This window comes from Nothobranchius furzeri, chromosome 19 (assembly GCF_043380555.1).
Source record: "Nothobranchius furzeri strain GRZ-AD chromosome 19, NfurGRZ-RIMD1, whole genome shotgun sequence".
NCBI classification, from domain to species: Eukaryota; Metazoa; Chordata; class Actinopteri; order Cyprinodontiformes; family Nothobranchiidae; genus Nothobranchius; species Nothobranchius furzeri.
This window is the reverse complement of record NC_091759.1, coordinates 12,076,055-12,090,096: the sequence shown is the minus strand read 5'-3', so window position 1 is coordinate 12,090,096 and position 14,042 is coordinate 12,076,055. Positions and strand designations below refer to the sequence as shown.

Below are 14,042 nucleotides of genomic sequence, written 5' to 3'. Positions count from 1 at the left end.
GAACCATTTAGAATATTTAGTGACGAGATCACAGTTTAAAGCCAGGTAAAGGCTACTCGTGTGTTGTAATGGCATGCTACAAGTGAGCTTGTTTAGATGATGCTGAGTTTTGCAGAGGTTATTTTATTTTTATTTATTTATTTATTTATCTCAAACCATCGAAAACATGAAGTTGCATATGCACTCCCCCATATTCCTGGTGCATACAATTTATTTTTTTTTTAAATGAGGAATACGATAAACATATGCTGTTGAATGAAACAATACAAAACATACAATAACATAAAACCATTTGAGAGGGAACTGGAAGAAGCAAAAGCTTATCTAGTCCAGCCCCAATTCAGTTAATAAATCACATTTGCTCACATTAACAAATTTGAAAGAAAAAAAAACTGTTCTTTATGCAGGTCGTTCTATCTTCACCTTGCTAGTTGCTACATAAAAAGACAGTTTCAAAACAATTGTTCACATGAATCTACAGAAAAAGAAAACCAAGGTCTGACCAAGTCACTGCTTTGCAAGTCACGAGTCTTTCCAGTCAAGTCTTTCCAGTCAAGTCTCCAGTCAAGTCTAAGTCAAAAACAACCAAGTCCAAGTCGAGTCCAAAGTCAATAAAGTGGAAGTCCCAAGTCCTTAACTTATAATTTTCAAGTCATAATCAAGTCATCTGTCCAACTTTAATGACAATGATGATGAATAAATTCCAGAAAGCTTCTTAAAGCTTCATTTGTTTTGCTCAAACAAGCAGAAAGTGCAACTGAACTTGATTATAAACAAAGTGCTGCTGCATTCAGCAGTACAAGATCACACCCAGAACCAAGAATGATTTTTGTCCATGTCGGGCCACTTTTGTGCTAAAATATCAAATATGCTCAAGTCATCATCAAGTCAACAGATGCAAGTGGATTCAAGTCGCAAATCATTGCCGTTCAAGTCCGAGTCAAGTCGTAAGTCTTTATAGATTTTATCAAGTCAAGTCAGAAGTCATTAAAATAATGACTCGATTCTGACTCGAGTCCAAGTCATGTGACTCGAGTCTACACCTCAGGAGTTTTGTAAATTGTCTCAGTGAAGCATGTTATTTGTTTTAATTTTGTATTTTCCTCTCTGACCCTGTTTCTAACTGCCACCTTGGCCAGAATTCCCTTGGAAAAGAGATTTTGAATCTCATTGGAACTAAAACCGAAGAACCGGCCAACCAAACAAGATCTTGCAACAACAGGATGTGTCTTGGAAGCATTTTCCTATTAAATTCAGTCTTAACAAAAGCAAACATCATTTGGATTTCAGTATCGCAATATATCCTATTGTCTTCTTGGCATTGTTACCAGATTCGTATCAATTCCCACCCCTAGATCAAAATATATTTGCTAACACATTTATAGGGTTGACTCCAACAGTCAACTTTTTAAAGTAAACATTTGCACATTCAAGGATGTTTTGAATATATTAAACCAGCTCAGTAGCCTAGTGGTAGAGTGTCCGCCCTGACACTGGGAGATCAGGGTTCGATTCCTGGTCGGGTCATACCAAAGACTTTGAGAAAATGGGACCCAATGCCTCCCTGCTTGACACTCAGCATTAAGGGGTTGGATTGGGGGTTAAACCACCAAATGGTTCCCGAGCGCGGCTGTGTCTGCTGCTCACCGCTCCCCCAGGGGATGGGTCAAATGCGGAGAACAAATTTCGCACACACATCAGTGTGTGTGACAACTAATGGAACTTTGACTTTTGCACCAATTTTTAGCTCAAGGTCTGTAAAATTAGCTCAGTTATGACTGCTAGAGTTTTCCTTTAAATTTTGATGAGGTGTGGCAACAGTGTTGAAATAGAATGACTCCAAAAGAGAATTTGTTGTAGATGTGCAATCAATAGTTACTTTCTGAGCGTTTCATCACCCTCAGTCAGTCAAAACTCTTACCACTCACCTCTGACTTGCTGTGCTAGGTGAGATTTAAATGATGCTGCATCCTCTGCCAGAGCAAACAGGCAACACATGCCAACTTGACAAGTTTGAAACCAGTGTCACAAAATCCTAAAAGATGCCAATATGTCAAAAATGTTCCCCTCTATGACAACAAGCTTAAACTTTCAGATTTTCTACATAACCAAGAAGAAAATCCTGTTAAAATGTGATTTGATTATTTTTCCTGTTTAATCTCGTGCGTCTGTAGGCTCAGCTGCCCAGTGAAGTCGTGTTAGATACAGACTAAACCCAGGTGCGGCCTTTTACATTCCGACGCTGCAGAGACTTGTAAGAAGTGATATTCCACTTAGTTCCTGTCAGTAGTGGAATGACTGCTGAAGAATGCCCTTGCCACCTCTCCAATCACTCATGCTCACATTGATACACTACCCTCTCCTCCTTTAGAAATGTTGAAACATGTTGCAACCTGACTGAAATACTCTCCTGTACATGAAGGATATGAAATCGTGTGCCACCTGCTGCAGAAACGGACTCCAAACCGGCGGGCCGTGTTTCTCTCCGCTGAAGTCATTCTGTGTTGGCGGGGCTGTTTGGATGAAAAAAGACGCCACCTTTAGAATGGTTTTCTCTTTTCTACGTTGACCCAAACTTATTGAGGTTACCCAGGCGGTGTGGGAAAGATAACTGGCCGGAAGAAATATAGCTGTTTCTTAATTTGGTCGGCCTTGAGCTCCCATCGTTTGCTTTGTGAGCGTTTGTAAATGAACTGCTGTTGCCTCATTAGAGTCTGGTCTGTTTTATCACCCAGTAAACAGTTGAAACAAACAACAGAGTGGGCTGTTATTTTTCATCTGCTAAAGCTAAGTGCCTTGCTCCTCTGGGGCTTAATTACACGGCGTTGAAATGAATTAGAATTAATGAAACACTTTGTAATACTTTAGAACAGAAGCTGCAAATACCTTTGTCCTACTTTTACCTATGCAGATTTATCACATGTTCCTGTAGGCTGCTGAATGCTCATTGCTCTCTATTAATGTCATTTTTAAACGTTTTTATCTTCCCAGGCATCTGCTCAGTTTATTCTAACACTTATCTCACTATTATGTTAAATTGTGCTTTTATTTTTGCTTTTTATCAGCCGATGATGGATTCGTGTGCAAGACTCCCGCCATAGCCGACATTGTGATTCTGGTGGACGGCTCTTGGAGTATCGGACGAATCAACTTCAGGCTGGTTCGAACCTTCCTGGAAAATCTCGTCAGAGCCTTTTCAGTGGAGTTTGACAAGACCAGAATTGGTGAGAAATCTTTTTGTTTAAAGGTGCAATGTGTAAGAATTCCACTGTAAAATAATCACAAAACCATCTAATGTCTCAATCGTGTTGGACAGGTTTTATTCTCAGCCGACTGAGGGGTTGTCAGTTCTTTTTCTTTTTAATTAAAGAGGGGCATAGATACTGTTTCCACTCTGAGTTTGTGAGGTTGCCCTGTCCCCAGCGAACTAAGAACTACTACTAGAACTGAGTATGCATTTACAATTCAACACTGGCCTTCGAAAGGCTCCAGCGATGAACCAAAAACCAGTAAACAGGAGTGACCCAGAAGTCATTTTTTTTTACTTTAAAGAAGTCACAGCCTTTTTTTGTTTTACTCAAATATCAGATGAATCACGATACAGGCTAATGTTAAGCTATCATTGCTAACTGTGAATTACAAAACAAATAATCGGCTCTAAAGATCTCTCAAGCTGCTTTTACCGTTACCAACAACTTGATATTACAGTGTGGAGTCAACAATGAGTCAACTATGGTGTTTTACTTCCTTTAATGAATCGTTCAGAACTATAACAGTAAGCTAGCAGCAAGACAGCTAACAGCACTTCCTGTAAAGCTTGGTTTATGCTTGACGCATTCACTTTCCGCTTGGTGATGGGGCTCGCGGATGGAACGCACTTCACAACTCGCAGCGTTTATGGTTCATGCAGCTCGTCTCTGTGGTGAGCCAATATTCTCCCAAACTGTAGGGGGCAGCATGGAGCTCTACGGCATGCATCCAACACTACACCTTAGTAGAAGTAAAAATGACTGTTTACGACACGGCATTCCAGCATTTTTAACAGCGTCCTCGTCTTTTCTGACAGTGCGAGCTATTTCTCTCCAAGAATTATTAACAACACATTGATCACGGTGATCTCTGAGAGCTGAATCATACAAATGTCTGTATTTACGAACCTCTGCCATACTAGTTCTTGCCGGTCCGCCATGTTTTTCCGCGTCCGACCGTCTGCATGGTTAAAAAATTTCCTAGGTGCGCGGTGCGGAAATTTTGGGCTGTTCGGAGGCGCGGTGGAGGGGCGTGGTTGTTAAAATTACGCAATTTCGCCGCGCAGAGCCGTGCGGACTTCGCGGACGCGTCAAGCATAAACCAACCTTAATTCAGGAGACATTTTACCATAATAAGTGTAGTAAGTGCTCCCTACCGCAAAACACCCAAGAGTGCTAACGCCAGATATGACAATGTATTGATCTCCTTATCATCCTACTGTGTATAACTCGTCTTCACTTGTCATCCAGAATCTTCTGGTGCTGATCCATAACAACGATGAAATTCAAGGAATGGGAGTGAGAGTAATATTTTTGCTTAAAAATGGACTGCAGTAACCGCATTTAACAGCAGGAGGTCATTCTTAATTCATACAGCTGTACAGCTAATATTAATAATAATTATTATTATCAAATAATATTAAAAAATAATATTAATAGTAATAATAATAAAATAATAATATAAGTATTCATATAGTATAAGTGCCTTCTTAGAGTTCTACAACTCCCCAAGGCGCTTTACAACACATTCATTCATTCATTCATTCATTCATTCATTCATTCATTCACTCACTGATGGTGATGATTAATACTACTACTAATAATAATTTGAATTCTGATTTGATTTGATTTATTCAGTCAGAAATATTAATCAGCATAATATAATCAATGAAACATTACATTTAAAGTGACTGAAAAGGCTCAGGCAGAAGCAGATTGCTATATTTATGCCTGTCCTTTTTAACCAGTTAAACAAATTAATCTACCCATTAACACATAAAATCTGTAAAATTTGAGCAAAAAATAGGAAAGCAAAAGAAGAGAAATATACACAATTTAGTCTAATAAACCCCAATACTCTTGGATTTACAACAAAACTTATAAACTATTGAAACCCTGAAAAAAATATCTTCTAAACCATCCTTTTAAACAGCAGAAATGTACCACAAGTTCGTAAATTTACACTGGCATTATTCACCACAGATATAGATTTCCTTTTAAATTTTTTTTTGCCAAAGGAACAGTAACTTTTATCTCTAAAATCATTCTTTGTTTCTACAGAAGAAAAAAAAACTTTGCATAATTAGCAGAAGTAATTTTAATTTTGCTTTATACATTATTTGTATTATTTTATAGTATAGAAAATCATAAAATTTCATGACATGTGCTTTTACAAACAACGGATGTGTATGTGTAATAATAATACTTTTCTTACAAATTGCATCTTTGATTAAAAACATGTTTCTAGTAAGTAAGTAAATAAACTTTTACTTACTTACTTACTTACTTTGATTAAAAACATGTTTCTAGACAACATTTTTATGAATCCTACTAAACCCTGCTGCTGTTCACCTGTGCAGGTCTGGCTCAGTACAGCGGTGACCCCCGGATCGAATGGCATCTCAATGCCCACACCACCAAAGAGGCTGTGATAGATGCTGTGAAAAACCTGCCGTATAAAGGAGGGAACACGCTAACAGGTACAGGGAAAGTCTAAATCTACCCTTCAGATGCTGAGCTTATCTACATAGACACAGTCACAAAAGAAGACACTCGGCGGTGTTGTTAGACTTTAGCCTTCAGTTAATTAAATTCACTTCAGTGCATTTCAGGTTGGTTTTTATGGAATTGCAACCTTACAAATCACCCCCAGCAAATAAGACAACCGAGCGAATCGGACGGTCAGCAGCGATTGGTAAATGTTTCTATAAGGGTTTATGGAAGGAAATGACAAAATAATCGAAGGACTGTCTGTTTTGCTTCTTTTCAATTTGAGACATCAAATTGTGCATTTGTGATCAAGCTTTAAATACTTCTCCGCTTCTCCTCTTTGTACTGCTGCTTCATGGTGGAAGCGTGTGCTGCAGTGTTTTGGATGTACAAGTGCTTGCAAACAGCCCAATGTGACAACAACGAAAGGTGGTAGTGGGATTCAAAAGGATAGCTCACACTTTTCCCTCCCCCACGTTAGAGAAGCAGTGCAGCTGGTGAAAACAGCTAAATATGTTCTCGCTGATCTTGCATGAGTCGTGGACACAGCCGGCATAATTAAAAAGTCTAACAAATGACTCTGTTTGTGAGGAGGCTGAAAAATGCTGGTTTCTCTGTTAATTTCCTTCTGCTGGTGTGAGTTGGAGGTCATATTGATCGTTTGTAGCACTATTGGAACTGCTCTGAGGCTGACAAAAGGTGCTATGAAGAGTGGTTGGATCTGCTTCGTAGACAGTAGTCCCCCTTCTCCGGAGGACATCAGGCCTTCAGGGTATATTTACCAGAACTTGAAGGCATGCCCGTGCCTCCGTTTCCAATTTTCGATCCATTTCAGGACCCAGCGGAGTTCCTGAACTGGGGTACATGCTCGAAGTGGTCCGGTAGAGTTGCTGATTGGTTGTAACACAGCAGGACATGGAATTGGCAGCTGTCACCAAAACAACTGGCACTTAAAATTTTCTGAAATTGGAAGAATTGCTGTTGAAGCAGAATAGAAGGGAAAGAAAATAAGCAATGTTCACGTTTTTTTTAAATCAGCTTTTCTGAACTCCCGATGCTGAAAAAGGTGGTGGAATTTCCTCCACAACTCTGTACTTCACGGTGCTCTGACGTCTCATGGAGCGACGTAAAGTACAGCGCTTCTTCTGGTCACTAAACGGCAACTTTTACATCACACTCTCCCAGCCAACCGAGTTGATTAAATCATGGATTATTTGACAGAATAAAACCTATTAAATTCTAATAACGTTTGTGGATGACCTTTGGCGCCGATCACAACAGCTGCAACGGCCAGTCATCGTATCACTTTTCCCTCCTAGAAGTTTCCCTGAACTCCAATAGTGGAAACACGGCTATTGACTCCATCAGAAGAAGAACCAGAGCAAAAATCTCACCCATCGAGCCCATGTCCTATTCACCTTCCTGCCCTGTCAAAGCTTGGACAACACTGGGAAACAGCATTTTTACCCGAGTCTGCACACTGTCTCTTATTATGAGCTATGAATAAATAAATTTGAGTTTATCCATTAATGCATTTTTCAAATTAGAGGTCTCTGAGGTAGCAGGTCCAGGATTTAAGTCCAAGAATCCTTCTTGCCAACAACACCGTCCAGTTCCTTTGGAGGGTGTTCGCAAGCCAGAGAGGATAAATAATCCCTCATGTAAAGTTTGGGTCTATTCCAAGGTCTCTTCTCAGTTTGTGCGTAGAAAAGCTTAAGTGGAAGGCAGCCAGGAGGTATCCTTGTCCAATGCCCGAAACACGCACCAAAGCAGCAGCCCTACGTCTTTCACTTCTTCTTCCGGTCACAAATCCAAACAGTGTGACCACTAGTGAGGGGTTGGCATGTCCATGCACCAGAAAATAAATGGTTTTGTCCTTCCGGGCTCTTCTTTCACACGACAAAGCAGAGCCATTCCCTCATTAAGATATGTATTTACTAGAAGTTGGCCTGACTAACACATTATATTCTCCCACATCCAACACGGCTTCTATTTAATTGTTTGAATGCTGTTAAGCATTCAAACTATTGTTTTCCTGTTTTTCTTTATTGTTTGAATGCTGTTAAGCATTCAAACTATTGTTTTCCTGTTTCTCTTTATTGTTTGAATGCTGTTAAGCATTCAAACTATTGTTTTCCTGTTTCTCTTTATTCTTCTTCTTCTTATTCTGCTTCCGTACACTTTTTGAAACGCTTCTTCTCCTTCAAATTTTGAGCTATTTCAACTATTTTATACCAAAACGTTCAGCTCGTTAAGCTCTTTCCGGCTATTACTTTTGGAATTGATATCTTTCAAATTTTTCGAGTTATTAAGCTTTTTCTGCAAAAATTTTCCCATTGAAATGAATGGGATTGGTCAATTTTCAGCAAATTCCTATCACTTTTTTGACCTAAAACTCTACTGGGTTCCTTTTAACTCAGAGACTTCATTCAAAGTTCAGCAAACTCACAAGACTTTCCTGTTTAACATATTAAAGAGGCTTTTTGATATCTTTTACGGTTTTTCTAAAATCGCAGGTAGAAGTTGAGGTACGACTTGAAATTTTCAGAAAAAATCACAAAAGTTATAATGGGGAAAGATAGGAGCAGTGACCCTCCCTTGCTCCATTTCTGGCATTGTAGCAAGAGAACCGTAGGTCCAAATGAAATGAAACACACACTGGCTTACAGCTAACAAAAATACCTTCGTTTTGAGCTATAAGTCATGACTGTACTCCAAAGATTGTGGTCGTACGGTTCATTTGTTTGAGAAAATTCAAATTTTAAAAAATGTCTCTCCCCACTGTAAACTGAAGATTCCGCACTCTAACTTTTGAACTTCACATCTTCTGTGAACAACTCTTTACTACCCCCAGACCGTTTGGACTACCAAAACAAATTATAACTCAAAAAGTAGGAATTTTTGTCAGCTTTTCAGAATGGGTTTCATTTTCTCTGTAAGTGTTACCGTTCTTTCCCTACAAGCCTCAGAAGGAGGAGAGAGCCAGAATCTGTCTCATTGAAACCCATGTTAAAGGAAGAGAGATTTTCTCCTCAGTTCGGCTTCACACAGCTAAAAGTTTCTCGTCATAGCTTCTAGACAATTCATGGTAGGCACATACAAATCGGCACAGATGATCATCAAAGTCTTCTGCCACTCACGCTTTTTGAATTTTTCAAATCGGTGCAGTACTTTTCGAATGGTGATGAGAAGTTTGACAGGTCCAATTTCACTTCTGAAGGACAGATTTTAAGGCTTCTTTCATTAACAGGAGTACAGCTGCAGGCCTCCAACAGCCAGGGGGAAAAGGCGGGAAAACAGTGCTGCTCTCTGATTGGTTGAGAGTGTTCAACCATTTTCTGTCCAATCGGGATCCAGCACCCACACAAATGACACATCAAATCGACCAGTTTGGTCTCAGGAATCTTGTATTAAATTTTAAATGCGTTATCTGTTACCATGGCAACACAAGAAGCTACATATCACTTTAATCAAGTCTCATAGGAATGAATATTAAAAAGCTGAATGTTTAGCCAATAACAGACTCCTGTTTTTGATTTTTTTTAACCATTTGTACTTCAAACTAGAAACATGTTCAATTTGATTGACCGTCAGAAGGTGGGAAAGTGCCCCGCTCCCTCCCAGCTCCCTGATTGGTTGAGAGAGGTCAATCATCTTCCGGCTAAATGGAATTACACACCCACGCATGTGAGGCATCAAATCGATCGGCTAGGCCTAAGGAATCCATCCATCCAACCAACCAACCAACCAACCAACCAACCATCCATCCATCCATCCATCCATCCATCCATCCAGCCAACCATCCATCCATCCGTCCTATCCCTGCATCCATCCATCCATCCATCCATCCAACCAACCAACCAACCATCCATCCAACCATCCATCCATCCATCCAACCGACCAACAGACCAACCATCCATTCATCCATCCATCCATCCTTCAATCCCTCCATCCCTCCATCCATCCAAGCAACCAACCAACTAACCAACAGACCAACCATCCATCCATCCTTCCATCCATCCATCCATCCATCCAACCAACCAACCATCCATCCATCCATCCATCCATCCATCCAACCAACCAACCAACCAACCATCCAACCATCCATCCAACCATCCATCCATCCATCCAACAGACCAACAGACCAACCATCCATCCATCCATCCATCCATCCATCCATCCCAACCAACCAACCAACCAACCATCCAACCATCCATCCAACCGACCAACAGACCAACCATCCATCCATCCATCCAACCAACCATCCATCCATCCAACCAACCAACCAACCAACCAACCAACCAACCAACCAACCCCATACAATTAAAACTAAAGTAGCAGCATAGCTGACATTTTAACGCTAGTCAGCTCATTTGAACAGTTTTGCTTAGTTTCAGCTTCAGCAATTAGTTTCTGAATTCAGCATATGATGCTTATTTCACAGTTCAGCTAAATGTAAAAATTAAACTGTTAAACTAGTCCTACTGAAATAACAGGTGTTTAGACATTTTAGCTGTCCAATTTTTTAAACAGTTTTCACAGATTTGTTTTCTGCTATTTAGGATTAGTTTTCTTGATTCTTCACTTACTTTTTGTGCTTTTTTTCTGCTTCTTTGTGCTTTTTGCTTTCACATCTTTGACTACGTTCAGCTCATTTAACAGTTTAGCTTAGTTTCAGCTTACTTCAGCTATTCAACAACTTCAGCAATCCGTTTCTGAATTCGGCTTGTGCTACTCATTTCACAGTTCAACTAAAAATTAAACTGTTAAACTAGTCCTACTCAAACAACAAGTGTTTACACCTTTTTGCTGTCCAGATTTTTAAATAATGTTCAGATTTCAGTTTTCTGCTGTTTAGGATTGATTTGTCCGGTCTTCACTTTTTGTGCTTTATTTACATTTTGGTGCTTTTTGCTTCTAAATCTTTCAAAACATTCAGCTCATTTTAACAGTTTTGCTTAGTTTCAGCTTCAGCAAATAGTTTCTGAATTCAGCATTTGATGCTAATTTCACAGTTCAGCTAAATGTAAAAATTAAACTGTTGAACTAGTCCTACTACAATAACAGGTGTTTAGACATTTTACCTGTCCAATTCTTTTAGAATGTGTTCACAGATTTGAGTTTTCTGCTATTTCTATTTAGTTTTTTTGATTCTTCACTTACTTTTTGTGCTTTTTTTTTGCTTCTTTGTGCTTTTTGCTTTCACATCTTTCACTACGTTCAGCTCATTTAACAGTTTAGCTTAGTTTCAGCTTACTTCAGCTATTCAACAACTTCAGCAATCCGTTTCTGAATTCGGCTTATGCTACTCATTTCACAGTTCAACAAAAATTTAAACTGTTAAACTAGTCCTACTCAAACAACAAGTGTTTACACCTTTTTGCTTCCAGATTTTTAAATAATGTTCAGATTTCAGTTTTCTGCTGTTTAGGATTGATTTGTCCGGTCTTCACTTTTTGTGCTTTATTTACATTTTGGTGCTTTTTGCTTCTAAATCTTTCAAAACATTCAGCTCATTTTAACAGTTTTGCTTAGTTTCAGCTTCAGCAATTAGTTTCTGAATTCAGCATATGATGCTAATTTCACAGTTCAGCTAAATGTAAAAATTAAACTGTTGAACTAGTCCTACTAAAATAACAGGTGTTTAGACATTTTACCTGTCCAATTCTTTTAGACAGTGTTCACAGATTCGAGTTTTCTGCTATTTAGAATTAGTTTTTTTGATTCTTCACTTACTTTTTGTGCTTTTTTTTGCTTCTTTGTGCTTTTTGCTTTCACATCTTTCACTACGTTCAGCTCATTTAACAGTTTAGCTTAGTTTCAGCTTACTTCAGCCATTCAACAACTTCAGCAATCCGTTTCTGAATTCGGCTTATGCTACTCATTTCACAGTTCAACTAAAAATTAAACTGTTAAACTAGTCCTACTCAAACAACAAGTGTTTACACCTTTTTGCTGTCCAGATTTTTAAATAATGTTCAGATTTCAGTTTTCTGCTGTTTAGGATTGATTTGTCCGGTCTTCACTTTTTGTGCTTTATTTACATTTTGGTGCTTTTTGCTTCTAAATCTTTCAAAACATTCAGCTCATTTTAACAGTTTTGCTTAGTTTCAGCTTCAGCAAATAGTTTCTGAATTCAGCATTTGATGCTAATTTCACAGTTCAGCTAAATGTAAAAATTAAACTGTTGAACTAGTCCTACTACAATAACAGGTGTTTAGACATTTTACCTGTCCAATGCTTTTAGACAGTGTTCACAGATTTGAGTTTTCTATTTATAATTAGTTTTTTTGATTCTTCACTTACTTTTTGTGCCTTTTTTTTTTGCTTCTTTGTGCTTTTTGCTTTCACATCTTTCACTACGTTCAGCTCATTTAACAGTTTAGCTTAGTTTCAGCTTACTTCAGCTATTCAACAACTTCAGCAATCCGTTTCTGAATTCGGCTTATGCTACTCATTTCATAGTTCAACTAAAAATTAAACTGTTAAACTAGTCCTACTCAAACAACAAGTGTTTAGACCTTTTTGCTGTCCAGATTTTTGAATAATGTTCAGATTTCAGTTTTCTGCTGTTTAGGATTGATTTGTCCGGTCTTCACTTTTTGTGCTTTATTTACAATTTGGTGCTTTTTGCTTCTAAATCTTTCAAAACATTCAGCTCATTTTAACAGTTTTGCTTAGTTTCAGCGTAAGGCAAATAGTTTCTGAATTCAGCATTTGATGCTAATTTCACAGTTCAGCTAAATGTAAAAATTAAACTGTTGAACTAGTCCTACTACAATAACAGGTGTTTAGACATTTTACCTGTCCAATTCTTTTAGACAGTGTTCACAGATTTGAGTTTTCTGCTATTTAGGATTAGTTTTCTTGATTCTTCACCTACTTTTTGTGCTTTTTTGCTTCTTTGTGCTTTTTGCTTTCACATCTTTCACTACATTCAGCTCATTCAACAGTTTAGCTTAGTTTCAGCTTACTTCAGCTATTCAACAACTTCAGCAATCAGTTACCAATTTTAGCATATACTGCTAATTTCACAGTTCAGCTAAATGTAACAATTAAACTGTTAAACTAGTCCTACTGAAATAACAGTGTTTACACATTTTAGCTGTCCAATTTTTTAAACAGTGTTCACAGATTTGAGTTTTCTGCTATTTAGGATTAGTTTTCTTGATTCTTCACTTACTTTTTGTGCTTTTTTGCTTCTTTGTGCTTTTTGCTTTCACATCTTTCACTACATTCAGCTCATTTAACAGTTTAGCTTAGTTTCAGCTTACTTCAGCTGTTCAACAACTTCAGCAATCAGTTACCAAATTTAGCATATACTGCTAATTTCACAGTTCAGCTAAATGTAAAGATTAAACAGTTAAACTTGTCCAACTGATATAACAGGTGTTTAGATATTTAAGCTGTCCAGATTTTTATACAATGTTCACAGATTAAAGGTTTTTATTTTTATTTATTTATTTTTTTTTGCTATTTAGCATTATTTTTCTCTATTCTTCACTTACTTTTTGTGCTTTATTTGCTTGTTGGTGCTTTTTGCTTCTACATCTTTCAAGACATTCAGCTCATTTGGACAGTTTTGCTTTGTTTCAGCTTCAGTTAAGCTGTTCAGCAGCTTTAGTTCAGCTGTTCAGCAGCTTCAGCTTACAGTTTCAGCTACCCAGCATTCAAACAGCATTTGTGCAATAAATGCAATTTTTCTAGTTCTTCTTCTTCTTATTCTGCTTCCGTACACTTTTTGAACCGCTTCTTCTCCTTCAAATTTTGAGCTATTTCAACAATTTTATACCAAAACGTTCAGCTCGTTAAGCTCTTTCCGGCTATTACTTTTGGCATTGATATCTTTAAAATTTTTCGAGTTATTAAGCTTTTTCTGCAAAAATTTTCCCATTGAAATGAATGGGATTGGTCAATTTTCAGCAAATTCCTATCACTTTTTTGACCTAAAACTCTACTGGGTTCCTTTTAACTCAGAGACTTCATTCAAAGTTTAACAAACTCACAAGACTTTCCTGTTTAACACATTAAAGAGGCTTTTTGATATCTTTTACGGTTTTTCTAAAATCGCAGGTAGAAGTTGAGGTACGACTTGAAATTTTCAGAAAAATTCACAAAAGTTATAATGGGGAAAGATAGGAGCAGTGACCCTCCCTTGCTCCATTTCTGGCATTGTAGCAAGAGAACCGTAGGTCCGATTGAAATGAAACACACACTGGCTTACAGCTAACAAAAATACCTTCGTTTTGAGCTATAATCCATGACTGTACTCCAAACATTGTGGTCGTACGGTTAACTTGTTTG

At 38.0% G+C, this 14,042-nt stretch overlaps 1 protein-coding gene across 4 annotated transcripts in view; it reads left to right on the top strand.

Moving 5' to 3' along the window:
* LOC107394420 (collagen alpha-1(XIV) chain) overlaps nucleotides 1–14,042 on the top strand; it is a 260,498-nt gene that overhangs the window by 77,642 nt on the left and 168,814 nt on the right. For all 4 annotated transcript variants that reach the window (XM_054744996.2, XM_054744994.2, XM_054744993.2 and 1 more), the window contains 2 exons: nucleotides 3,066–3,224; nucleotides 5,609–5,728. In XM_054744996.2, the coding sequence (XP_054600971.2) occupies nucleotides 3,066–3,224; nucleotides 5,609–5,728 (279 nt within the window). The remainder of the gene's footprint in view (nucleotides 1–3,065; nucleotides 3,225–5,608; nucleotides 5,729–14,042) is intronic.